The sequence below is a fragment of the Pristis pectinata genome, chromosome 11, assembly GCF_009764475.1.
Source record: "Pristis pectinata isolate sPriPec2 chromosome 11, sPriPec2.1.pri, whole genome shotgun sequence".
Lineage (NCBI taxonomy): Eukaryota > Metazoa > Chordata > Chondrichthyes > Rhinopristiformes > Pristidae > Pristis > Pristis pectinata.
Window position 1 is genome coordinate 16740221 of NC_067415.1, and position 27972 is coordinate 16768192.

Consider the following 27972-nt stretch of genomic DNA (forward strand, 5'->3'; position numbering starts at 1 on the left):
TTGTTGCGACCTGTAGAAGGAAACAGGTATTTGTGTGTGGACGACCACGATTCGGATGCTTTTCGGGGTGAGGAAGTCACTACGAGTAACGCTGAAGTGTCGTTTGGGGTTCCATCGTGGAACATTTGGATTTCGTATTTACTCTCCCTACGTTCTCTACATCTACGTCTTATCTTCTGACAACGGTGGTTGTTGAAGAAGCCCTTGCTCATGTTTCACCTTATGGCTTGCGGAACTGAACTTTAAGAACCATTCCGGAACTTGGGAGTTTGGGACTTTGTCACACACACACACACACACACACACACACAAAGAGTTTAGTTTTGGGGTTAACGTTCGAGGTTTAACATTTTTGAATTCTAACATACTAACATTTTTACTTTTATTTTACGTATTATCATAAGTAGTAATTAATAAAATAGTTTTTAACACTGAATCATGCTCAATGTGTTTCTTTTGTTGCTGGTTCGTGACAGGAGGGATGAGGAAAGGTAGCTGTACAATGTGGATAAGTCACCCGGCTCAAGAGAAGATACATTCTTGTTGCAGAGGGCTTAAGGAAACAAATTCCAGAAGCCCATAATCTTCCTAGCATCCATAGATGCAGGGGTGAACAGTAACTGCAGACCAGTCACTTTAACCTCTGTGCTAGTGGAAGTTCTAGGCATGGAATTAACAGTCATTTAGACAATTGTCGATTAATTAAAGAAAGCCAGAACTGATTTGTTACAGATAATCTGTGTCTAATTAACTGGATCGATGAAGTGACAGAGAGAGTTGACAAGGGATAGTTGTTGATGTGATGTGCATGGACTTCTAAAAATGTATTGGGGTTCGATTCCCGTCGCTGTAAGGAGTTTGTACGTTCTCCCGTGTCTGCGTGGGTTTTCCTCCGGGTGCTCCGATTTCCTCCCCACATTCTAAAGATGTACGGGTAGGTTAATTTGGGGTTTAAAATGGGCGGTGCGGACTCGTTGGGCGGAAGGGCCTGTTACCATGCTGTAAATAAAATTTTTAAAAATTTAAAAAAAAATTAAGGTGCCACATGATACACTGAATGTCCATTTGCCTCTATAGATGCTACCTGACCCAGTAGTTCCTCCAGCAGCTCATTTTTTCCAACCCTCAGTATCTTTGCCCAGCCAGATAAGCTTGTATTGTTAATTTATTTTGTTTTTCTAATTATGGATGGAAGAAAGCTACTTTTAAACACAGATATAATAATGCACAAGGATGCTGACGTTCCTTACCTTGTAAGGCAAAACCTCAACACTTGTATTCAACAGCAGGTCCCTTGGATGCTCCGTGTTCCCAGTGTGAAACAAGTATCTGCAAGCATGACAGTAAATGTAGGGATTAAAATAGCTCAAGTGAACCATAGATTACTAGTTACCAATAATAAAACCATGGTACCATAATTTTCACATTGGCCGATTTACAAATACTTCATTAAAACAATTGATGGATTTCCAGCAAAGATAAAAAAAGCCTAAAAGCACCTACCACCAGGCTCAAGGACAGCTTCTATTCCACTGTTATCAGACTATTGAATGGTTCCCCAGAACAATAGATGGACTCTTGACCTCACAATCTACCTCGTTATGACCTTGCACCTTATTGTCTACCTGCACTGCACTTTCTCTGTAGCTGTTATACTTTATTCTGCATTCTGTTATTGTTTTATTTTGAGGCTACCTCAATGCACTGTGAAATGAATTGATCTGTATGAATGGTATGCAAGGACAAGTTTTCTTTTACTGTACCTTGGTACATGTTACAATAATAAACCAATTCCAGATGCAATTTTCCAAACAATAAAAATATCAATTTTACTATCTTGTGCAATGAAATAGAATTGGACTTAGTTGAATGAAGTGAATGGCTCTAAGTATGAACAGATGAAATTGAAGAATACAGTCCCAACACACAGCCGTGGAATCCTATCTGATGAAAGGCCAGCACAGTGGCACAGCTGGCAAAACTGCTGCCTCACAGTTTCAGCAAGCTGGGTTCAATCCTGACCTGCCAGTGCTGTCTGTGTGGAGTTTGCTGGCTCTCTGTGACTGCACGAATTTCCTCCAGGTGCTCGCATCCCAAAGGCACCACAGGCTTGTAGGTTAATTGGCCACTGTAAGTTACCCTTAATGTTTAGGTAAGTAGTAGATTCTGCGGAGAGTTTATGGGAATGGGGAAGAATGAATTTGGATTAGTGTAAATCAGTGCGTGATGGTCGACACGATCACAGTGAGCTGAAGTTTCCAAGCCATATGACTCTAGGGCTCTCTATAAATGGAACCAGACTGATCACAATGTGGGACATTGTTTTCAAAATAGAAATAACATCCATAGACATTCCCTGCCCAATCATTTCTTGAATAAAATCCATGCTGACCCTCGCTGATCAGTTGAAAATTTCCATGTTGTTCAGGCCATTTAATTTGCCAACAAAATATGGTTTATAATTCTGACAAAGGGTCTCTGACCTGAAGTGCTAGCTGTGTTTCTCTTTCCATAGATGTGGTCTGATCTGCTGAGTATTTCCAGCATTTTCTGTTTTTATTACGGTCTATAATTCCTTGGATTGCCTCTCATTTTTCTCAAACAGCAGAGCGATCTGCACAATTTCCAACCTTAACGAGAATTTTCCAAATTAGAGAACTTTGGAAGATTATAATTAATAAGTCTGCAGTCTTTATGCCTACTCCCTTTAAACCCCTAGAATGGAAACCATCAGGGCTTGGGGATTTATCACTCTTTACAGAGTGCCATTATTTTCTTCATTACTGTTAATTTGATTAAATTAATTTTGCTAATGACACATCCCTGGTGGCGTATTAATTTCTAATGGGATATTCCACTACTGTAAATACTGATTTAAACAATTATTTAACATGCTTGCCTTCATAGGCCAAGGCATTGAGTATAAAAGTTGGGATGTCATGTTGCAGCCGTACAAAACATTAGTTAGACTGCACTGAGCACATTCTGTACAGTTTTGGCCAACACAACAGTAATATGGAAAGTGCAAAAAGAGATTAACCAAGATGTTTCCTGGAATGGATGGCTGTAGTTATAAGGAGAGACTGGATGGGCTGGGTTTATTCTCATTGGAACCAGGAGACTGATAGGGTGATCTTAGAGGTTTGCAAAATTACGAGAGGCAGAGATAGAATAGTCAGTCAGAATCTAATTCCCTAGGTCAAGGGAGTCTAGAACTAGAGGGCATAGCTTTAAGGTGGGGGGGGAGAAATTTAAAGGAGATCTGATTTGCTTCTTTATTTTTCCTGCCAAAATGAACAATTTCACATTTTGCCACAATGTATTCCATTTGCCAGATCTTCATCCATTCATTTAACCTAACCATATCCTTTTATAGTCTCCTTATGTCCTCTTCTCAATTTCCTACCTATCTTTTTGTCATCAGCTACTTTAGTATCCCTACCTACTGTACCTTCATCCAAATCATTTATATAAACTGTAAAACACCGAGGACCCAGCACCAATTCCCGTGGCACCACCATTCTTTACATCTTGCCAACTTGAAAAAGCCATTTCTGTCTTAAATGGGTGACCTTTTATCTTTAACTGTGAGCATTTAAACACCTTCATCAATATGGCAACTGGATGATTCACAGATGTGCACCTGAGTGTGCCTGTTAGTCACCATTTCAGTCCCCAAGCAGAACCTGCAGTGCCCAAAGGATGCAAGATAATGAGCCTACTTCACAACATACAAATATGCAGAGGAAGGCAAAACTGGCATCATCCCAAAACAGCCACCAGTGCAGCTCCATGCAGCCTAAAGTTGAAAAAAAGACAAAGCTTCTAATAGCAGACTTAAAAGAAACACTGGTGCACAATTTGGCAATAAGTCACATTCATTCTTTACAGCATTCATGGTGTACAAGGACAGGAAATTGTTTTTGTATTGTGTTTTATTTATGATAGACTTTGTGTTTAAGATTGCTTTGTAACATTTAAATTATATCAACTCAGACCTGCAATGAGTCACTCTGAAGCTCAGTAAATCACCATCCATTTAGATGACTTTACAATCTGCCACATTCTTTTAGATTGTAAATTTCACTGGAAACACATTTAAATTCCGTCAGCTTTGCAACATTTATTTCTCTTTCTTAATTCAATGGGAAGAAAAGGCAAATTGTGTGTGTCTCTCTCCTTCCATCCAGGAATTAAAATATTCAATTGTTTTTTTTAAATGTACTGATTGCCTTAAACTGACCACTGAACAAATTTAAACCCAAAGCCACATTTATGCGCAGTAATCTAAAAGCAAAAAAAAACCTGCAAATGTTATAAACTTGAACTAAAAACAGAAAATGCTGGAAATACTTAGCTGTTGCCAATTCCGTTTCTCTCTCTGCAGATGCTGCCTGACTTGCTAAGCATTTCCAGTATTGTGTGTTTTACACATTTTGCAGGCATTTTCATAATCTGGCACTAGATGGCAGCAGTTTACAAAGTTTGAAAGAACACATGCCTGAACAACTTTCCGTCTCCATGTCTCCCCACTGAAAATTATAGAATATAGCACATTACAATTACAGTAGAACTGACCAAAAGACAAAACTATCAAGCACTATAAAAAGATAAAAGGAGCTCAGTAGAGAGTACCTTCATTGTTTGATGTGCGTGGCTACAGCCATTTAAAAATTTGAGTGCAGCTCATTTTGAATAATCTGAGTTCACTCTGAACTAAACAGTGCCATGTAGTTAATGCAGATTTGAATAAATTCTCATGCTCGTTCTGGGCTTCAGTCAGAATTCCAAAGAATTTGAATTTTGGAGCATTGTTATCCTAAAGAAATTCCTCATAACCTCCCAGCAGAATCTAGGTAATGTTTCAAATCTCCTGATCTGTTGCACATTCAAAATTCTTTATACAGAGATGGTAAAAAGAAATACTTGCAAAATATTTACCACAGAACAGACCTACAGAGAAGTTCAAACAAAAAAAAGTTTTTTTTGGCAGAACAGTTTACATTTTCACCCCAAACACAAGAAAGCCTGCTTTTGCTTAACAACAAAGCCCAAGAGGTTCATAATTCACACCTCATATTTCACAATGATCAAGGACAAATGTAAAATATTAACATTGCTCGCTGTGGGCAGTGTGAAGTGGAAGGGTTCCATTTTGAGCTGAGCCCTGCAGTTCTCAACAAGTTGAGGCACAACGAGTTAAATTGATTCTGTGTATTTGGAGCTCTGATCTAATATTGTACCCTGTACCCCTTGCTCCACCAGTATACTTGCTCCGTCAGCAAGGAGATTGCCAGTGAGTGAGGGATTGTTATAAATAGCTTTCTCTTCACAATGTAAACTTGAACTATTTTCTGATGTGACTTGGTTAAATAAAGGTTATTCTGGAATTGTATGAGCAATCATATTGACAGAGATAAATAAACTTTGCATAACCAATACTGCAATATTTCAAAAGGCTCTCATTATTCAAGAGAAGTGACTGGCAGACAGCTGTAGGGAATGCCAAAGTATTTCTCATTTATCTTTAACAGAGTCTGATTTGCAATATAGTACTAATGAATAGTCTAGAAAATGCAAACATTATCTTCTAGTACTTGTCTAAATAGAATGCCCGCAGATCTTTATGGGGATAAGTGCTATTTCTGAATTTGAAACCAATAATTTAGAATCAGAACATATATAGAAATGTATATATGGGACGTGCCCTCAAATTGGAAGGAACTACTACAAATTACGAAACAAATTGGTAAAAAAATCTGTCATAGAAAAAAAAGCAAATAAAAGATGTTGTAAAATGAGGTGCCTTTTCAGGAATGCAAAATCAGAGATGGTTTGTGGAATGGATGTGAAGATTGAATAGAAAGGTCATAGAGTTTGGAGAGGGAGCTCCAGAGAATGAGTTGGAAATGGCTTGTGGCCGAACCAACAATGAAGGGTCATCTTCGCAATTCCTGTCAGCTTAGCTTTTCATCTTCTATTTTAAGATCTGTTTGAGAAACTATTCTTTCTCAAATTACAAATAAAATGAGGTAAGCATTCTTTTTAAACACTTCTTTTGAACTGATAGAAAGTCTTAATCACATTTTGTCCTTATTAATTTTCATCCACTTTTGGGACTTTTACCTCAGAAAGAGAAGACTGAGGGGTAACCTCACTGAGGCCTTTTAGATTATCAAGAGGCTTGATAAGAGATTCTTCCACTTGTGGGGTGGGGGAGAGGACTCCAAAAAGACTAAGGCTCACAGGTATAATTTGGAATTAAATCCAATTCAGCCAAGGGAAAGATTTAATAGGAACCTGAGGCTCAACTTCTTCCACACAGAGGGTGGTACGTACATGGAACAAGCTGGCAGAGGAAGTGGTTGAGGCAGGTTCAATACCAACATTTAAAAGACACTTGGACAGGTACACGGATAAGAAAGGGATATAAGTAAAACGCGGGCAAATGGGACTAGCTTAGATAAGCTGCTTGGTCAGCATGGACAAATTGGGCCGAAGGGCCTGTTTCCGTGCTGTATAGCTCTAAGCTTCTTTACTCAGGAACTGGCTAGAACATGAAACTCATTAGCACATGAAAAACTGAAGAGATTTGAATGGATATATTTAAGGGGAAACTGGATAATAGAAAAGTTTGTAAGTGAGACTGAAGTAAGGTGGGGGGGGGGGGGGGGTTTGTGGATTTTAGAAAGGCTCAGGCTGACCAATTACCCCTGTGCATCAATGGCATCATTGTACAGAGAGTCAGCTGTTATGTTCTTGGGAATACATATAGCAGACGACCTGTCCTGGTCAACTAACATCTCTTCCCTCGCCAAGAAGGCACAGCAGCGTCTCCACTTTTTATGGCGGCTGAAAAGAGCAAACCTGCCCTCCCCCACCCTCACCACATTCTACAGGGGTACCATTGAGAGTGTCCTGACTAGCTGCATCTCTGCCTGGTATGGTAACTGTAGCATCTCTGACCGTAAGTCTTTGCAGAGAATTGCGAGTACAGCAAAAAAGATCATTGGAGTACCTCTTCCCTCCATTTCAGATATTTACAATACACGATGCACACGTAAGGTTTATAGAATTATAGATGACCTTTCTCATCCCTCCCATGACCTATTTGTCCCACTGCCATCTGGCAAGCGGTACCAGAGCATCCGGGCCAGAACTGCTAGATTGCTCAACAGTGGTTTTCCCCCCAGGCTGTCAGGCTCCTGAATACCCTGGTAGACAAATGCCGCATCAAAAGCTCTGGTTTGCACAACAGTGTACAAGAACTTTGGCTGCTGCTGAACATGTTTATACAATGAGTACAACACACTGAGCTTGTATTTCTCTTGTCCAATTCGGTTTTGCACTAACTCTGTACTAAATTTGTATTTTGTATTTACCTTTTTTTGCACTATTTGTACTTTCCCTATTTTGTTTTGATTTTTTTGTTTTTTGTTGTGTTTATTGTATGTCTTCTGTTCTATGTATGTCCTCTGTTGTGAGAGTCTGGGGGAAACAACATTTCGTTCCATCATGTGTTTTTATAGCATGGATGAATGACAATAAAGTAACTTGAATATGAGGAGATTTGTAAGAGGCATAAACATTATTGGACCAAAATGCTCATTCTGTACTATAAAATTCTATACAATGAAAACCAAACTAGTTTTGAGCAAAAAAACCTGCAGATGCCAGAAATCTGAAATAATAAAGAGAAAATCCTGGAGAATCTCAACAAATCACACAATATCTACGGAGAGGGAAAGAGACTTAACATTTCAGGTTGATGACTTCTCTCCCCACGTAATCTGCAGACCTGTTAAGTGTCTCCATCATTTTCTGTTTTTATTATTGTTTTTTTAGCCATTGTGGGCTTGGGAGCCTGCAGTTACACAAATGAGGTCCTTTAACATTGTGGAACTTAGCATATGGATTTTTTTTGTTTCAGTTCTTTAATTAGAAAAAAGAAACAGAGCTCCAGGTCACCTACAGAAATGAGTAACCATTAAGAGCCCAGAAGTTGCAGTGTCAAATGGCTCTTCCTCTTGGGGGAGAGAGATGATCAACCTTTCTCTTGATGGCTCCAGGACAAGGTGAAGCAGAACTGCAAGCTTGAAACTATCAAATTGGTTTTGTTTTTCAACCAAGTGGCCTAACAGTGAGGAAGAGCAGCAGTGACCATTTCAAAAAGTGTGTTTCAGGTGAAGAACTGTTTGTTTTATGCTGTGAGGCCTAGCAGTGAATAAAACAGTGGGAGGGTCTAGCGGAGCAGCTATTTTGAAAAGGGCAGCCTTGAGGTCAAAGTGCTGCTGTTGAGGTCAAAGTGTGGACTTTGGTGAATGCTGGGATGCAGTGAGGAGGGTGACCAACAATAAGGCAAGGTAAGATTTTTTCCTTTTCCTCAGTCCACCAGTTGTTAAAGGCCAGTCGTGGTAGTCAGTGGAGTGGTATGCTCCTCCTGTGAGACGTGGGAGATTAGGGAGTGATCAAGCGTCCCTGACAACTGTCCAGCTGCAGCTCCTCTCAGACTGCATGGATCGGTTGGAGTGGCAGTTGAATTCACTGAGGAGAATAGAGGAGGCAGAGAGTGTTATAGATAGGAGTTTCAGAGAGGTGGTCACACCAAAGGTTCAGTCAGATAGATAGGTCACAGGCAGGGATTGCAGGAGTCTCCTGTGGCTGTTCCCCTCTCAAACATGTACACCATTTTAGGTACTCTGGGGGGTGGGGGAGAAATGGCCTTTCAGGGGAAAGCACAACAGCACCCAGATCAGTACCACCACACCTGGCTCAGTTGTACAGCAGGGTAGGTCAAAGACTAGGGAGACAGCAGTATTGGGGACTCTAGTCAGGGGCACAGATGGGCATTTCTGTGGCTGTGAGCGAGACTCTAGGACGGTGCATTGCGTCCCTCATGCCTCTCTCTGAGGGGGCACAGGACATTCAAAAGGGGAGGGCGAGCAGCCAGAGGTTGTGGTCCATGATGGTACTCACAGCATAGGGAGGAAGAGAGATGCAGTCCTGCAAAGAAAATTTAGGGCATTAGGCACAAAATTGAAAAACAGGACCTCTAGGGTTCTAATCTCAGGATTACTCTCAGTGCCATGGGCTAGAAAGACAAGAAATAGGAAGATCATACAGCTGAATGCATGCAGAAGGAGCTGGCACAGAGGGGAGGGCTTCGGGTTCACGGATCACTGGGATCTCCTCCAGGGCAAGTGGGACCTGTACAGAGCGGCCAGGTCGTACCTAAACTGGTGTGAAGGATTAGTTCATCTGGCCTTCCACCTTGTGAGATGCTTCTCTGATGTGAAGCATTGGCTTGTCTGGCATTCAGCATTGGTAAATAGACACCATGGACAGTAAGTAGAGGCAGTGAACTGGGTCCAGCACAACCTGGCCTAACAATTCACACTGCCAACCGTTCTTGCCATCTCTTCATCTACACTTACTGTCATTGGGAATGTTTTTACATTAAAAGATTTTTACATATGGGAAAGTCATTATAAGTATTAACACGTCTTTCTGTACCCTTGCACCCTACTTAGTGGGAAAAAAAAATCACCAACAAGGCTGTTGTAAGAAGGCTCTATAGTTGTAAACCAGTGACTTACCTATCTATATTCAACGGTTTGTCAAATCTGAAGAGAATATAGTCACCAGCGAGAGGTGTAATGCCCCAGAAGAAGTCCTCTCCCAGGTATGCCTTATCCAACGTATGTCCTTGGTAAACTTTCAGCGAGGTTAAAACCTCTGCCGATGGATTGACGTGCATTTTGTGAAGTAAAGGCTTCATAAAATCTTTATCCTTAGGAGAAAAAAAGTAACACCCCCCCCCCCCCCAAATTCACACACGTTATTGAAGTTAAAAAATATCAAAAACACCAATAAGCAATAAAAGAAAAAAGAGTACATTATTTAATTAACTTTTTTTAATGCTAAAAATTTAAATATTCCTTAACTTTTGCAAATTCATTCTATTTTACTATAATTCCAAACTATGAATTACAAAGAAAAAAGTTTTTTGACCAATCAGTTAATTTCTGTGAGGGTTGTGGAGAAATTACAAAATGCTGAACATCAAGGTAAGAATACAAAGCTCAAATGGTTTATTATTAACCAAGTCACAAGCTATTGATTTTTGGAATTTGTTGTGTGCACTTTTGTTTGGCCTTCTTAAGTTCTGGATTTGCTGTCAGGGGTCATCCTGCTACTGGTTGATAAACGAGACCAATCAGAGGAGTTCCTAGTTTTAACATTTGACACAAATAAATGCCCTGAAGAATAAGTAATGGTTTGGCTTCAAATATCCAGTGAGCATTTCAAAGTTTCAGATGAAGTTATTAACCTTGAGGCCAAGGCTTTCAGCCTTTAGCCACCAACCTCCATCCCCTCCAATTTTTTCTGCCCATCATGATAGATATATTTTGCTGAGGAGTGCCAACCATCTAATAACTTGGCCAAAGACCTATCTTTCACATGGGTGCAAACAGGTGGTTTGCACTTGGCAGTGGCACTGCAGAGGAGCACTTTCCAACAAAAGCCACCAAATAGTAAGTGGGATAGAGTTAGTGCCTCCACTGTTACCTAGTCTTGGCGTCAGCTTGCTCAGCACAGTTTGACTCTGGGATCTTTCTGGTCAAATGCTTAGCCTCACTCAGTGTACAACTCACTGGGACTTTTACAGATAATCAGCATAATAGCAGCAGCAAGATTATACTTTTTAAACCCACACACAGCATACTTGGCTGGGGAAGAGGATAGCACTGTGGGCAAGCACCACAAGGCATTGTGGGCTATGGACCTAGTGATGGTAAATGGATTAGTAATAGATAGGTGCTTGATGGTCAGCATGGACATGGTGGGCCGAGGGCATGTTTCTGTGCTGTATGACTCTAACATATTATGACATGCAAATAACGTGAATGATCAGCTGGAAATGAAATGAAATCAATTTAGTAACTGTATGGGATGCCACACTGTAGCTCAAGCCCGCACGGTTAATTTGATTTCTATTGACTTTCAAAGTTCTGGATTATGGCAGACAAATATAAGGAGGCTTCAGGGATGAAAGTATTCTACACCCACTGCATGTACTGCAAACAGGGCTCTTCTTGGATATAAAAATACTAAGCTGCATCTTTCCATTAAACCTAGCAAAAATGAGATAACATGGAAAAGTGCTTGCAGCATAAAAGATGACCTCTTCCCTGTGCATCATAAATAGTACATTTCAAAACTTTGATCACACCTCCTGAGGAAACGATCCAATGAAAAGATGCTGATCAGTCAAAGGATTCTTACATTAAAATAGAAATCATGTGCTCTCACAGAAGAGATCACCGAGAATGCTAAACTCAAAGCTCTCCAGCAATGAGAAGAAGCTGACCCCAACCAGATGATTCAGATTCCAGAGGGACGTGAGGGGCCATCAACTGCGTGGGCTGGAGAAGTGACAATTTCAAAGGTGGCCTTTCCACAGATTTTTTGGGGGCTCCAAAGAGTGGAGGTGAGGACCCAACTTGGGAACTTCACTTCATTTATGGAATAAAAATCAGCAGTAAAAATGAAATTGTCAAAATATTTTGAAAAGGAAATAGATGTGGAATTTTTATGGCAATGCCACGCTTTCTTCTCCTTTTTCATCATGCTCTGTTCACAATTTAATTAGATTTAAACTAAATTTGCATACCTGAATTCACAGCTTATTTAAAAATGGACCACATTCAAGGTCAGTCTTTTTGATTAGACTAAATGTCATATTTATTTTACACTAATCCTGCAGTACATGTGAAGCATGGTAACTAACACTTCCTAAATTGTACTAGACAGGCTAAGCTAAGTGCATGGGCCCGCTTTCATCGACTGCTTAGTGCAATCTGGTCGTGTACATATTATACCTGACACCTGCTGTACTTTCAAACAGTTTACTGTAGAAGGTAATTTGGGAACCCTTTGACTGATCAGTGCTTTTCGATTGGACAGATTCCTTTGTGGTAAGATTAAGGTTTTGCACTTTATTATACAGGATGAATTGAGAGAGTCGTTTTTTATATTTCAGTCATTTTTAATCTCTTTTTTGCTCTGTTTCACAGGACAGTATAGCCTAGCTTTCTTTATAGCCATAGTAAAACAAAAGGGCAGCACAGTTGGGTAGCTAGTATAGCTCCGGAAACTCAGAATCGATCCCAACCTCCAGTACTATCCGTAGAATGGGCTTGTTTCTCCCTGTGACCACATGGATTTCCCTCAAGTACTCTGGTTTCCTCCCACATTCCAAAAGCACACGAATTGGCAGGGTTTAATTGGTTGCTGTAAATTGCTGTTTGTGTGCAGGTGAGTGGTAGCATCTGGGAGGAGTTGATGGTGATGTGGAGAGAATGGGTTATAGGGAAAATTAGTGGGGAATAGGACTGCTCCATATTGTAAGAAAATGTGGAAATATCCTGTTTGCATCCTTGAAGTCTCTCCATACACTATTTATCCAGGCTTTTGAACACTGAGGAAATCTCCACTGACTCACAGTTTGAGCAGATCAATACAGAGCAGCTGTGTACCCTGCTTTTCTACCCATACTGGTACCAGAGTATAAAAACAAACAATAGGAGGAAATTACGTTTGAACTGTTAAGGAAAAACTCAATTAAAAAACACAATTAACAGTTATATCACATTTCCCTTCACTTGATCCTAACAGGTGAAATGTCATCTCATGACAGTATTTAAAAACGGTGCTCACTGTCAACTTCTGAATCTTGCCCGCCAATGACGAATGCAATCCAACATGCTGAAAAAGAGATGGTCTGAATCGAATCCTGATGTTAGACTTTTGCCGCTCGCAGTGTTTCTGAAAACACAAGAAAAATAATGGTTATTAGAATCTTAGCTAGTGCTCCAGGCAATGTTAAGCAGTTGAGATTAAAAGCAGGCAAAAATATTGCTAGAGAACTACATTGTTCTCTTCCCTCCTTCCTAGTGTCAATTTTAACTTGAAGTTAGCTAAAACAATTTGATCATTTCATTTTAAACTCGTGCATAAAGGTGAACAAAGAGTGACTAAATTGTGCATTGTTTGCAGTTAAAAGGCATTGGTAGCACAAGGGAGTTTATCAGAGAAGAAGAAAGTTTGTAATTAGCGGGAAGAGACCAAATTGGATTAAACTTGTTTGGAAGAAATAAAAGACAGCATGAGTTGAGAGCTGTTTTTTCATTGGTTGGAAGCAAGCAACAACATCCCATTGGGATCAGTTCTGGGGCCACAGCTGCCTCATATATAAAAAAGACTTGCATTTATATAGCACCTTTCAAAATGTCCAAAAGCACTGTAATGAAGTACTTTCTGAAGTGTCTTTACTGCTACAATGTAAGAAAAATGGCAGCTAATTTGCATTCAGCAAGCTTTCACCAACAGTCACATGATAATGACCGCATATTCTGGTTATTTTTAAAAATTCTGATCAAGGGATAAGTATTGGCCAAGCACATGGGAACACTTCCCTGATCTTCAAAAAAGTATCAAGGGATCTTTCATCATCCAACCAGAACAGGGATCAGTTTATTTGGGAACTACTGAGAGTACAGTGTTTCTAGAGCATTGTCCTGGATTCATGTGCTCACACCTGAGGAGTAGGACTTGAATGTTGAACTTTCTGGTACAGTCAAGACTTGCTGTATATAGCAGGGATTAGGAGATGCATCTCACAGAGCTGTGTTAACCCTGTTACACTCTAAAATTGGGTGTATTGTTAATACCTCAGGTGCAAAGTCAAAATTATTTTGACAAGGGTGAAAGAGGCAAAAATAGAGATCAGAAGGAATTAAATGCCATTGCAAGGGCTGAGAGCAAAGAGGACGGGGTAGTTCTGGGGGAAAAAAAAGAGTTGGAAAGTGAGAGGAGTACGAGAAAAAGTACTCAATGTGAGCAAGTAGTTAGTGAGAGAAAGGACACAGAAGAAGTGACAGAGGAAGGGAGAATGAGAGAAAAGAGGAAACCTTGGGAACATGAAAGGGAGATACAAGGCAAGAAAGAATTTACCCTCACAATTAAAAAAATGTAACAAAATGAGCTGCTGACTTTTCGTCAGCCAAAGCATGTTACATCAGCACGGCATGATTGGATGCACCTTGATTAGAAGCAACCATACAATGGTTTTACATTACCAGCTATAACTCCAACCCTGAACACAAAACTGCTCGAAAAGGATAAAAGGGAAATTTGGAAATAATTGATACTTCAAGTGCACAACTTTAACAATTCAACTGGTTCAATAAACTACAGAGCTTCAGGCCCAGTTTGAGCTGGGGAGGGAGAAGTTAGGGTTTGGAGTCCTGATTTTGGACAACTGCAAAGGCCACTGTGAGTTGCAGAAGTGACGTTTACATGCACCTGGTTTCTCATCATTGGGTACAACACCTTTCCAAGACTTCAAACTTTATATTGTGGAGGTCAGAACGTGCAAATCTCCAATGCAAAAGGCCATTTTCCCCATATCCCAATATACATTTTTAGGAACCGAATTTTATCTTAACCTGAGAATGTAAGCTAGCTAAATATCCAAATGTTATTATCCAATGGTAAACATCAGAAATGAAAGCTTACTTATCAACCTCCTATAAATGTATTGAGCAAACATAATTTAAAGGTTTAATTTACACACAAAGATAATACTCCTTTCTGGTGCTGTGAATGGCTGAAAGTTTGCGGCAAACCTATCTTCCACATTGACCTTGAAAAAAACTATTTCAGCAATCTACAGCAAAAACAAAGTACAGGTCCTCTCAGGTTACAGCAGCGTTCAGTTCCTGTGAACTGTTCATAACCCGAACAGTTTGCAATTTGGAAATGCAGCTGTGAACTGAGTCCCCACACAGCAGAAGATGCCTGCAGCCCCACAGTGGCAGCAAATCCATCCCACCAGTCTCCAAAACACCCGTTCGTATGTACGAGCTGTACATAAGTCGGGCGTTCATAAACTGGGGAACACCTGCAGAAAGAATATGTTGTTTAATAAGTGCACACTAATGTCAATCAGATAAGGAAATCTGCCTGCCTCACTCACTCTGGTCTACAGGTGATTCCACACTCAATGTGTTGACCCCGAACCACATCTCTATGGCCAATAAGGCGTGGCAAAAAAAAAATACTGCCATTTCCAGTAACATCCACTTCTTGCGAACAAAGTAATTAAAAAAGGGAAGGTGAATTAGTTCACCTGCAGGATTCACACTACTGGTGATGGCTTTGATTATATTTTGAATACAGTGACACAAAAACAAATACACACTCTTTTGCAAGACTCTCATAAGTCAATAAAACTGCTTTATAATTTTATGGCACTGGTATTAAAAGATCTGCCATCATTCCCACATACGTATATGACTCAGTGGCTGGGGCAATAAATAACATCTACATTGATTCTACTGTGCAGTCAAAAAGCCTGAAACTGGTTTCACATCATAAATTTTAATGCAGCATTAAATAACAGAACCCATACATATGTAATCAACTCTAATGACCCTTTGTGCTACTTTCAATTGGTTTTATATCTGCCTCCAAGTGTGTGTGCGCTGCCATGTTGTTCTCCATCCTCAAGGACAAACCAACAAATTTCAGGGGAGGTTAGCACTCACCAGCTCCACACCTACAGGTTTGAGGCAATAAATCACAGCAAGGCAAAGGTTTATAATGAATGCCCAGTTTTTAAATTATGGAGTTGCATATGAAAAGCTGCAATGAATGACTTGAAGATTAACAAGGAAAAAGAAATTAGAGGATGAGATAATGCCAACTAGAAATATAAAAAGATAGCAAGAGTTTCCATAGACATGCAAAAAAGAATGAACAAAGCTTGCATTGGTCCAATAGAAACTGTGGAATTACTAATGGAAAACAAAGATATGGCAGGTGAATTAAATGAGTATTTTTGCATGACTTCTTTAAAGGGATACAAGTAATGTTCCAGAGGTTTTTTGTAAATGGTGAATTGGAAGGGAAGGAGGAATTCAGCAAAATTACAATCACCAGGGCAGTGGTTCTGATCAAATGGTTGGAGCTGTGGGCTGACAAGTTGTCAGATCCTGACAGACTTCATCCTGGATCTTAAAAGATGAGGCTTGTGAGATGATGTGTTGGTTTTAGTTTTCCTAAATTTCCCAGGGAGAAGCAGCCATAGTCAGAAAGAATAAAGTGTTAGATATAGTACCCATGAATACAAATGAGAACCAGTCTTCAATCTTGGATAAGGATGGCTGCATGAATGAACACCGTTGTTTGCAAAGAGAGCTATCCCTCAATACAGTGGTAGAAGGCTGATTTGAGTGCCTGGATTCCCCACACATGTCTGAATATCGAGGGATGTTTTTGTCACTTTAGATGTGCTCCCATTACAAGTATAAAATTCTACAGAACCACTTGTCTACACCCAAATATTGAAGTAAATGATGTAATTGTAACCATTGAAACTGTACTTAATCACCAGCAGTTATCTTTGCACTTAAAGTATATGGAAGCTTGACGTATTTGAGTCTGGAGAGATTCTCCCATCAGAATTCCTCTGCACATCTGTTTGTTGTGCTGAATAAAGACCTGTTATATCTACAGCTCTAGTCCCCGTGCGGCTCAAAATCATCACAGTAATCAGCCAAAGCCAATGCGGTTTTGAGAAAGGGAAATCATGTTTGACCAATTTATTGACGTTCTTTGAAGTAGTACATGCTGTAGATAAAGCAGACCTGGTGGATATACTTTACTTGGTTTCCAGATGGCATTTGATAAGGTGATGCATCAAAGGTTATTGAATATAGTGTTACAGTTACAGAGAAAGTGCAGTGCAGGTGGACAAATAAGGTGCAACAGCCATGACAAGGTAGATTGGGAGATCAAGATCATACAAGAGGTCCATTCAAGAGTCTTATAACAGCAGGATAGAAGCTGTCCTGGAGCCTGGTGGTGAGTGTTTTCAAGCTCATAATCCCCACTGAAAATTGCATCAGGCAAACATTGGACGTTAGTGGTGTGGATGTGGCACTTCCTCAGGCCTACGATTACCTACTCTTCAGGTGAGATAAAGGCCGGCTGGAGTTTAAAAATTACCTTCCTGAAAATTCATTTTAATTTAAAATAGACGTAATTTATTCAGTTACCATTAACTTAGATTCTTATTCATTTATCTTTCATCTGGGTGATGCTGTACTGTAGGAAGGGTTTTTAAAGTCATAGTTATACTGCACAGTTATACCCTTTGGCCCAATGAGTTCATGCCAACCATCAAGCACAAACCTCCACTAATCTCACTTTGTTCTCTCCATATTCCCATCAACTCCCTTCAGATTCTACCGCTCACCTATAGCAGGGGCAATTTACTGTGGCCAATTAACCTACCGACACGCACACCTTTGGGATGTGGGAGGAAACCAGAGCACCAGAAGGAAATCTACATGGTAACAGGGAGAATGTGCGAACTCCACATGGACAACACCTGAGGTCAGGATTGAGCCCGGATCACCAGAGTGCTGAGGCAGCAGCTCTACTAGCTGTGTTACTGTGCCGCCTTGTGCTGCTCTATACAAGCTTTGAACACAACCAGTTTGACCCTCTGCAGGAGCTTAGTTCTTGGTCACCAGACACAATGCAGCAATGACATAAATAAGTGTGTTCCACAGTGATCCAAGGCACCCCATAGGAACCCTTTGCATCTTAGCTCATACTCTCCTGTGCATTCATCATCCATCTGCTAGCTAATTCTACATTGGCTCTTGGTGCAGTAAATCTGGAAACTTCACCCTCTTACCCAAATCCATTCATGGTCTCAGCCCTCCCTACCCCAGTAATGCCCTTCAGCCCTACAACCCAGTTAGAATACTGTACTTCAATTCTGGCCTGCTTTGCATCCCTAATATCTTTTGCTTCACCATCAGTGACCATGTCTTCAGCTGCCTGAAAGAGATAGGGAACCAGTGGAAAGAAAAGACCAGTTAAATGGAAATTTGCTTCCCAGTCCTACTGCTCCCTAACTTAGAACCTTACTTTCAGAACATCCAGGTCAGTGACAAGCAGCAAGGGATTTCAGTCTATTTTTATTAAACAGCACAGCCATGTGCAGCATTTGGCCCTCACAGTAGCCAGGATTGGTGCTCTAGGCTCCCGCTGATTCACAGATGGAACAAAAGTGCCAGCTCTCATTTTGGGATTTCCTTTTAAATGCCCTCAGTAGGAGAAAGGCATCATTTTCTGACTAACCTGCTCTCAAACAAACCTCAATAATTAAATAACTAAAAATGTTTTTTTTTGGGTGTGTTGTGTGTGTCTGAGGGGGTTGAAGTTCATTAAATTCTCTGCTCTGGTCATAGCTGTTTATTGTGTTGTAAATCAAAGTGATATTATTACCTTGAAAATTAATTTACAGCCCTTCCTTAAATATCTGTGTAATATATAAAATATAAGGATGAAATGGATGTTCAAACAGAAACTCCATCCAGAGTTAAAATAAGATCCCTTCGGTCTGTAACCTTCACTGGACTCATGGCATTCAACAGTGAATGTACTGGGCTTGACTTTTACCAGGGAAGTTCAGGTAAACCTGGTAAGATTGAATCTTAGAATCCAGACAATGGATGCTCTCAGGTAACCTACTAACCTCAGCCACACTGTAACACAACTGTAGCAGGAAAGGTGCTAACTAAGCTGCAAGTTTGCTTGACAACTACTCCACTTACAGGATACAGAGCACCAGTTTATTTGTTCATTCACAGGATATGGGTGCATGTGTCAGTTGCATTCATTTCAAGTGTCTAATTGCTCAGAACCGAGGGGCTTGCTGGGCCATTTCAGATGTCACATAAGAGTAAACCACATTGCTGTGGCCCAGCAGTCACACATAGGCTGGCATCAGGAAGGATAGCACATTTCCTTCCCTGAAGGACATCAGTGAAGCAGAACGTTTTCTACCAGCTGATAGTTTCTAAGTCACTATTACTAAGACTGGCTTTTTATTGCAGATTATTACCCAAATTTAAATTGCCCAGTGGCCGTAGAGGGATTTGAACTCTCCACCATCTGAGGAATAGTCCTGGCCTCTAAACTCCAAGTAACTTACCTACTACACTGCCTTTGCATCCAGTCAAGAAAAATTCACTGAAACAATTCTTGCAGCTTAATTAAGAACAATGAGTATTTTTGTACTTCCAGCCCACTGCAGAGATTTTACCTCATAACAAAATATAATGAAGAGGTTCCCATAGAGCAAAGCAGACCTTTTAGTAAAACCAAGCCACACACTTACTGCATCTCTTTCAGGGTTGCAGACCTTCACCCACAAGATGTGATCTAAAAGCCAGTCGATCGGTTTCTCCTTGTGGAACATCAGTATGAACTCCACAATAAGGTTCAGATCAGGAGCCTGAAACATTTTACCTGAGGTGATAAATAATAAAATATTAACAACTGCAATTATTGAAAATCTACAATTATTGACATAGATGGCACACAATGTTCATTAACTTAAAGATGCCTTAAACTACTGTATATGGCTCATATTTGATAATACCACAAAACTGGTGTTTTTAAAAGTTTTACATAGAAGGCCAAAATATATGTTGTCAAAATGCTACACAATCCTAAATTTTTATTTTCCCTCGAACTGCTCCTCACCACTTGATGTTCCTGCAATCAACATTGTAAAGAACTATACAAGAGGATAACGAAAACATAAATATGAGAATGCCATTATTGAAAATATTTAAATATTCTATTTTTTAAGAAATTGCTCACAGTAAGAGCATCAGATTCATGAACTGGGAGCCCCTCTGACTTCTGATCCTGCTACCACCATTCTTTCTTACTTATTATAACACAGGAAGACATTCAGCCCATCAGGTCCCTATCAGCTTCTAGTAAAGCTATCCTATCAGTTCCTTTTCCCTTTTTTCCCTCTAGCCCTGTAACTTATTCCCTCATGTGCCCATTAAATTCCTTTTGATTCTTCTGCCATTTATCTATGCAAAGTGGTAATTTTAAGCAGTCAATTAATCAATCAGCATATCTTTCAGATGGGGGTTGCGGGATGGGGGAAGAAAACTGAGCACTCGCTGGAAACCCATCTGGTCACAGAGGGAACATGCAAACCACACGTAGACAGCATCCAGGTCAGAATTGAACCAAGGTCCCTGGATCTATGAAGCGTGCCCTGGGAGCTGAACAAAACAATACTTGCCAGTAGAATTATATTGGTGAATGAACACAAGAAGGCAGACAGACAAAATTAGAAACTGGCAAAACTGCACCACAAGAAAAGGAAAGAGACAAGCAAGACAGTTATACTTACTAGGCATAAGATACTGACTAATCAAGGATAACCAGGATCAATTTTTCAAGGATGCTACTAACTTAATGCAAAGATATGAACACAGTATTGAATTTTCACACGGTAAGATAACATATTACATGAGATTTTGCAAAGTTTAAAGTCCTTGTTATTGAAGAGTACTAAGTTTCAGAGTTTTGTAGCAGAACGCTTTCACTTTGCTCTCCAGTCTGGTAGATATAAGAGTTCTATTAGTCTCCCATTATTTTTAGTATATAAACATGAGCTGTTACTAAAGAGAATTAAGCTTCATGGATAGGGAAATATCTGGAGTACAAAAAGTATTTGGTAGGAATAGTATGTATGGATTTACGAGCTGTTATTGGAGATATTCTCAAAGGATTGTTGCTATGACAGCTTTTGTTTCATTTTATACTAATTTTGCACAAGAGAGTTATTAAAGCTCATTGACAATATCAAATTACAATCATAACTACCCAGAAGACTGCTAGAAGTTGCAGGAGGACAGTGAAGAAGCCAAATGAGCAGATGTTTGGCTGTTGTAGATTACTCTCAAAAATATAAAGTAGCACATTTTGGAAAGAAATGGAATGTCAAGTGCAAATAGAAAAGATTATAAAAAGACAGTCGGTACCATTATTCAGAGTGGCATTGAATAGAAAAGCAACATCAGGGTGAATTTGGATAAGATGTTCTTATAAATGAATTTGTTACCAAAGATACATTCCTTTTACATTAGCAAAAGATATTCTTACTTTGTTGCTTAAATTCTGTTCATTAGGACAACTGAGCTTTAGCCTTGAACTAGTCTTTACAGGTTTCAGTGCAAGTCACTGTCAGAGATTACATGCTCCAATATACCAAACTAGCAGTTGGATTTTGAGACCATGGCAAATGCTTGCTGAGGTGACAGCTGTCCATGGGCTTTTTGTGGGGTCTTGGTAGGACTAAGACAGCACAGTCTGCCGGTGACTTGTGAGTTTGTGAACAGGGAAAGCACCAGCATAATAATCCAGTGGGTGAACCCTTATAGAGAAAAACAGTCTAATCCAGAAACCATAAATTAGAAGAGAAAATCCTGGGAATATTCAGCAGGTCAGTCAAAAAGTCTGGAGAAAGAAGCAGCGTTAACATTTTCAGCCAATGACCCTTCACCACCTATGCTGATGTAAGGTCATAAACCTGATATGTTCACTCAGTTTCTATCTCCACAAATGCTGCCTGATCTTCTGAGTATCTCTAGCATGTCTACTCTACTTTAGATTTTTAGCATCAGCAATCTTTTGCTTTTCCACTAGAAACTAAATTTTAAATATGCACAAAAGCAATATAAAAGTTGGGAAAGACAGGTGTGATTAAAGAGGGGCAAGGACAGAAGCCAAAATATTTTTTTTAAATTGTATCACCAACACTAATTAAGTTCTGAATGAACTGTACTGCACATTTATAAAATTAAATTTTCCGGTCAAAGAGGTTGATTGACAGTAATTATGACTTATTCTGCTACAAGAAAATTCCTTTACACTTGAATTACACAATCCCAACATTTTCCACCTCTATTAGTGGGTATCTATTGGGTAAGTACTACACTTCTACATTACATGCATTTCAATACATGGTTTCTGAGCAAAAAGCACTCTGTAATGCAGCTGGGAACTTAGACTGCAACACCTAGATTTCTACATTTAACTGTGCATGTTGCTGCCTGATCTCTTCAATGTTGGTGGGCACTGTACATTTCAGTTATTCTCAATCTAAAGTCCAGTTAATTACATTAAACACCCAGGCAACTGAAAACAATGCTGCTTTTGGCATTTTGCCATTTACCCTCTTAGCCACACTCGCATTAAATACAGAAAGTGAGTGGAAAGAAAGAATGCTCTCTCAAGAACGCAATATCATACTGCTTTCTGGTAGCTGTAACTTATGATTGGTTATTTTTCTTTTAAAACAAGGGGGAAATACTTGCATATCAGTAATACTAAACGTGATTCTGATTCCTCCACGATAGAATTAATATTGTAAGTATCCTATCCTGGAAGAATCAGAATCAGGTTTATTATCACTGGTGCATGTCATGAAATTTGTTGTTTTGCAGTAGCAGTACAGAGCAAGACATAAAAATTACCATAGGTTACAAAACTAAATAAATAGTGCATAGAAGAAATAACGAGGTAGGGTCTATTGACCTTTCAGAAATCTGGTGAAGATTTTGGAAATTAGCTAAAAACATGTTAGCAACTTCAGGATCACGTTGATGTACCTTGTTATGAGTACAGGAAAGCCATCCCTCCATCACAATGATATTCCACAGCTCAGCTGTGGGAAAATTTTGTCAATTGTCCAGTTCTCCAAACCAGATTCAGTTCTCTCTGAAGATTTTCAATCATTGCTTGGGGGCTCTCCATTGTCACTAATATTCACAAGTGTGGGATTATGCACATCTTCAGATATTCTATCGCCACACACCTACACAATCATTCTTCGAGACAAAACTAAGTTTTTTTTTAAAAAAACTACATCCAGAGGAAAACAAAAGGGCTTTGTTAATGCCCAGCCTGCTTAATCATTATCCACTTGTCTGTTAAATTACATAAATTACAAGAATCATTCATAACTGATACTCTTTTATTCTGATGCAAATCAAATTGGATAAATATCTGTGTTGAAGTAGAAATCTCCAAAACTACTCCTGATACTAAATGCAAATTTAAAAAAAACACAAACTGCAGATGCTGGAAATCTGAAATAAAAAAACAGAGGATGCTGTGAACACTCTGCAGGGTAGGCCCTTCCTTTGACGTGAAACATTAACTCTGTTTCTCTTTCCATAGATGCTGCTTGAACATTTCCAGCATTTTCCGTTTTTAATTTTGATATTAAATGCTTAACCATGAAAAAATCCTAATTGTTCTATTTAGCAATTATAGTTCATATAATAAGTCATAGGTTTCTCTTCAGTTATCAATTATTAAAATTCCATTTTAATGAACAGGTGAACTGCTCCAATTTTCCATAAGTTACACTATCAAGATCAAGTGCACTAATAATGAATTCAATATTTGGTGAAATGTAACATCCATGCCAGTTTTCAAGAATGAAGTGAGGGGAGTAGGATTTCTCCAGAGCTATGACAAGAAAATTGTCTGTGGTTTGGAAGGGTCATTCACTTGGACAATTGACCTTTGACCCAAAGCATTACATTCTATTTTACTTTCTATCCATTTTTGCAGATGGTGCCCAAAACAAACTTAAGGAAAAAGGGAGAAAATGTTCAATTTAATAACTTTTAAAAATTGAAAAGCCAGAAGCAATGAAGATGCAAAGAGACTTAGTGGGTTCACATACATAAATCATTTTAAGGTCATGTTTAAGTACTGAAATTAATTGAAGACTAAAGGAGTACAGAAGGTAAATGTTCTGCTGCAGAACTCTGGTCAGACTAGACTGAAGTGCTGATGGCATTTCTGGGAACCACATCTTTGGAAGAGTCGCCTGTTTCGAAGTGAATGTACTGCTGGTTGATGAAACTACTCCTGGATTCCAAAGGTAACATTACAACAAGAAATTGCGTAAAGAAAGGTTGTGGTCCCTGAAATTCAGGACATTTAGAGGAAATCTGATCTATGTTTTCAAAATATTAAGGGAAACGGATAATAGGGAGAAACCTTTTCCATTGAGGGTTTGGGGAGTAAAGGACTAGATGGCAGCTTTTAAAAACTAGAATCAGACCTTTTGTTAGGAAAGGCATCGATATCCAGAGGGTGGTGGTCACCTGGTACTTCCTTCCACAAAAAATGATTGATGTTAGGTTAATTGTGAATCTTAAATGCATTTTTTTTAAGGTTTATTTTTAACCAAGGTATTATTTGATATGGGGGAAGGGCTGGTGTACAGAATTAGGTCACAGATCAGCTATAGGCTTGCTGAGTGGCTAAATAGCCCAATTCCATTTCAGTTTTCTGTATACAAAGTCCAGTCACCTGGCATTGGTACATTCATTAAACTTTGTAAATGCACAATGTGTCTGCAACATTTTAAGATACTGAGTGAGAAAAAATATAATTTACATTATAATTACTGCTATATTTACATAACTATAACTGCTTTCCTATGGAAAACATTTGAAAGTGCCTTGCTCAGGGACAGAGGATGCTGACAAGCAAGATTCAGAGCATAGCATTGAGGAGTGGGGAATAAAAGCACAAGAACAATTAGACAGAGCAAATTGACAATGATGTGGCTTGGCTTGGCTTGGGTTGGGTTGGGTTGGGTTGGGTTGGGTTGGGTTGGGTTGGGTTGGGTGGGGTGGGGTGGGGTGGGGTGGGGTGGGGTGGGGTGGGGTGGGGTGGGGTGGGGTGGGGTGGGGTGGGGTGGTGGGGCGCGGGTGAAGGGTAAATCAGAAGGATCAGAAACAACAGGGGAAGGAGAGGGCTTCAATCTGGACTTTGGAATGAATGGGGTGTGTGTACATGGCTGGACGTGGAGGGATTGCTCAGATGGAACCCCCAATGAAATGATTTGAAAATAAGGTCAAGCTTCCCAAGGTGAGCAAGGAAAGAATTAGAGAAATTCCTGTCGGGAAAATAAAGCGTTAGTATTAAATGGCAGGTTGTTCATGCACCAAAGGCAGTTTTATGGAGACATACAGGTAGGTTAACATGGGTTTAAAAAAGGGCAGCGTGGACCCATTGGGCCGGAAGGGCCTGTTACCATGCTGTATAAATAAAGTTTTTATTTAAAGTTTTAAAATGATACTTTGCTTCAATTAAAATAACTCTAAATACTAACAAATGATTAAAGCATAAAAATTATCCACTAGTCAGACATGTTTCTGTGTTATTTCTGTTTGACTTTGATGTTAAAATGCACAGGCATTACCAGGTGTGCTTCCTCACTGATTTTCTGCATTCAAGAGTTTAACTTTTACCTATAAACCCCAACTGTGAGAACTCTAGAATCATCCAGTCTTCCGAGGAAAGCTGAAGTGCAAAATTTTTCATGGTGCTGAAGTAATGATCTTTGGCAACTATGTCGTCTTCAAGCTGTGGGAAAGCACAACATAGAATTAGCTCTTTTCTGCCTCAAGATCAGTGCATCATGCCTTAAAAAACAACGGTGGGGCACAAGTAAATAAGGACAAAGTCAGGCAAAATAGGCACACTGAATAAATCTTTGCTGGTTCATTCATAGCTCTGAAAGAAACTGCGGAGGAAATCTTTATATTTTTGTATCACAAGAGGCAGAAACGACAGATAATAAAGGGAGTCTGAGCAACTTGGAGGAGATGAAACTTGATGTAAGAGGTGGGGAGCAGGAGCAGTTTGACTGGGGCTCAAGTTTTCCTCCAGGGCTTTTAAAATGATCAGCTATCCTACATTAACCAAATGGCTCAATGAATCTATACACAAGAATGACAACAGATAACGGTTCAGCCCAAACTCGGAAATGTCAGCCATTAAGAAGATAACTGTGCAAAATAAACATAGGGAGCATATTAAACAAATGATTTCCACTGCAACTTCATGTACTGCCATCAGTGTAATCCTTCCCTCTCAGATACTTCACTAGCTTTCTGTTAAATACATCCCATCCACCCCCCCCTATCCCCACACAGCCCCCTCTCCCCCCCCTCTATCCCCACACAGCCCCCTCTCCCCCCCTCTATCCCCACACAGCCCCCTCTCCCCCCCTCTATCCCCACACAGCCCCCTCTCCCCCCCTCTATCCCCACACAGCCTCCTCTCTCCCCCCCCTCTATCCCCACACAGCCCCCTCTCCCCCCTCTATCCCCACACAGCCCCCTTTCCCCCCCATCCCCACACAGCCCCCTTTCCCCCCATCCCCACACAGCCCCCTCTTTCCCCCCCATCCCCACACAGCCCCCTCTTTCCCCCCCATCCCCACACAGCCCCCTCTTTCCCCCCCATCCCCACACAGCCCCCTCTCCCCCCTCTATCCCCACACAGCCCCCTCTTCCCCCCCCATCCCCACACAGCCCCCTCTTTCCCCCCCATCCCCACACAGCCCCCTCTTTCCCCCCATCCCCACACAGCCCCCTCTTTCCCCCCCCATCCCCACACAGCCCCCTCTTTCCCCCCCATCCCCACACAGCCCCCTCCCCCCTCTATCCCCACACAGCCCCCTCTCCCCCCCTCTATCCCCACACAGCCCCCTCCCCCCTCTATCCCCACACAGCCCCCTCTCCCCCCCTCTATCCCCACACAGCCCCCTCTCCCCCCCTCTATCCCCACACAGCCCCCTCTCCCCCCCTCTATCCCCACACACACCCTTTATCTATCCCCCCCCTCTATCCCCACACACACCCTTTATCTATCCCCCCCCTCTATCCCCACACAGCCCCTTTATCTATCCCCCCCTCTATCCCCACACAGCCCCCTCTCCCCCCCTCTATCCCCACACACACCCTTTATCTATCCCCCCCTCTATCCCCACACAGCCCCCTCTTCCCCCCCCATCCCCACACAGCCCCCTCTTTCCCCCCCATCCCCACACAGCCCCCTCTTTCCCCCCCTCTATCCCCACACAGCCCCCTCTCCCCCCTCTATCCCCACACAGCCCCCTCTCCCCCCTCTATCCCCACACACACCCTTTATCTATCCCCCCCTCTATCCCCACACAGCCCCCTCTCCCCCCCTCTATCCCCACACACACCCTTTATCTATCCCCCCCTCTATCCCCACACAGCCCCCTCTCCCCCCCTCTATCCCCACACAGCCCCCTCTCCCCCCCTCTATCCCCACACAGCCCCCTCTCCCCCCCTCTATCCCCACACAGCCCCCTCTCCCCCCCTCTATCCCCACACACACCCTTTATCTATCCCCCCCTCTATCCCCACACAGCCCCCTCTTTCCCCCCCCATCCCCACACAGCCCCCTCTTTCCCCCCCATCCCCACACAGCCCCCTCTTTCCCCCCCTCTATCCCCACACAGCCCCCTCTCCCCCCTCCCCCCTCTATCCCCACACAGCCCCCTCTCCCCCCTCTATCCCCACACACACCCTTTATCTATCCCCCCCCTCTATCCCCACACAGCCCCCTCTCCCCCCTCTATCCCCACACACACCCTTTATCTATCCCCCCCTCTATCCCCACACAGCCCCCTCTCCCCCCCTCTATCCCCACACAGCCCCCTCTCCCCCCCTCTATCCCCACACAGCCCCCTCTCCCCCCCTCTATCCCCACACACACCCTTTATCTATCCCTCCCCCTCTCTTCTCAGCCAACAGTTCTTTTGATTTCCCTGTGACTAACTTGGTGGCCATTAGTCTTGTTCTTTGCCACAACTGGAAACGCTCCTTCTGCATCAATTCTATTAAACCTCAATTTTAAATACCTCAGTCCTGGCCTGTTCATTTTTTCCTTGTGAACATGTTCTCACAGCTATTGTTCATCCTTGCAAATTTATTTTTTGCACTCCCTCCAATGTCTCTATATCCTTCATAGGAACCATGCAGACTACCATCTGTGTTTGATAAGAATTAGTGGGATTTTTTTTCTTTAATTTTGTTCTTCTAGAAATAAAGCCTAACTCTTGGCTTACCTTTTTTATGACTCTTGAGGGAGAATGCTGTAGTTAATCATTTGCAGAACATGCCAGTGTTACTGTACAATTAAGCTAATTAATGTGACTGAGCCTGGAAAGTATGC

At 41.1% G+C, this 27972-nt stretch overlaps 1 protein-coding gene across 2 annotated transcripts in view; it reads right to left on the reverse strand.

Moving 5' to 3' along the window:
* Window positions 1-27972, reverse strand: part of mgat4a (alpha-1,3-mannosyl-glycoprotein 4-beta-N-acetylglucosaminyltransferase A) — a 197299-nt gene that overhangs the window by 23372 nt on the left and 145955 nt on the right. For both annotated transcript variants that reach the window (XM_052026335.1, XM_052026336.1), the window contains exons 8-12: window positions 25233-25347; window positions 19262-19392; window positions 12721-12828; window positions 9597-9790; window positions 1251-1329 (exon numbers count right to left, since the gene is read on the reverse strand). In XM_052026335.1, the coding sequence (XP_051882295.1) occupies window positions 1251-1329; window positions 9597-9790; window positions 12721-12828; window positions 19262-19392; window positions 25233-25347 (627 nt within the window). The remainder of the gene's footprint in view (window positions 1-1250; window positions 1330-9596; window positions 9791-12720; window positions 12829-19261; window positions 19393-25232; window positions 25348-27972) is intronic.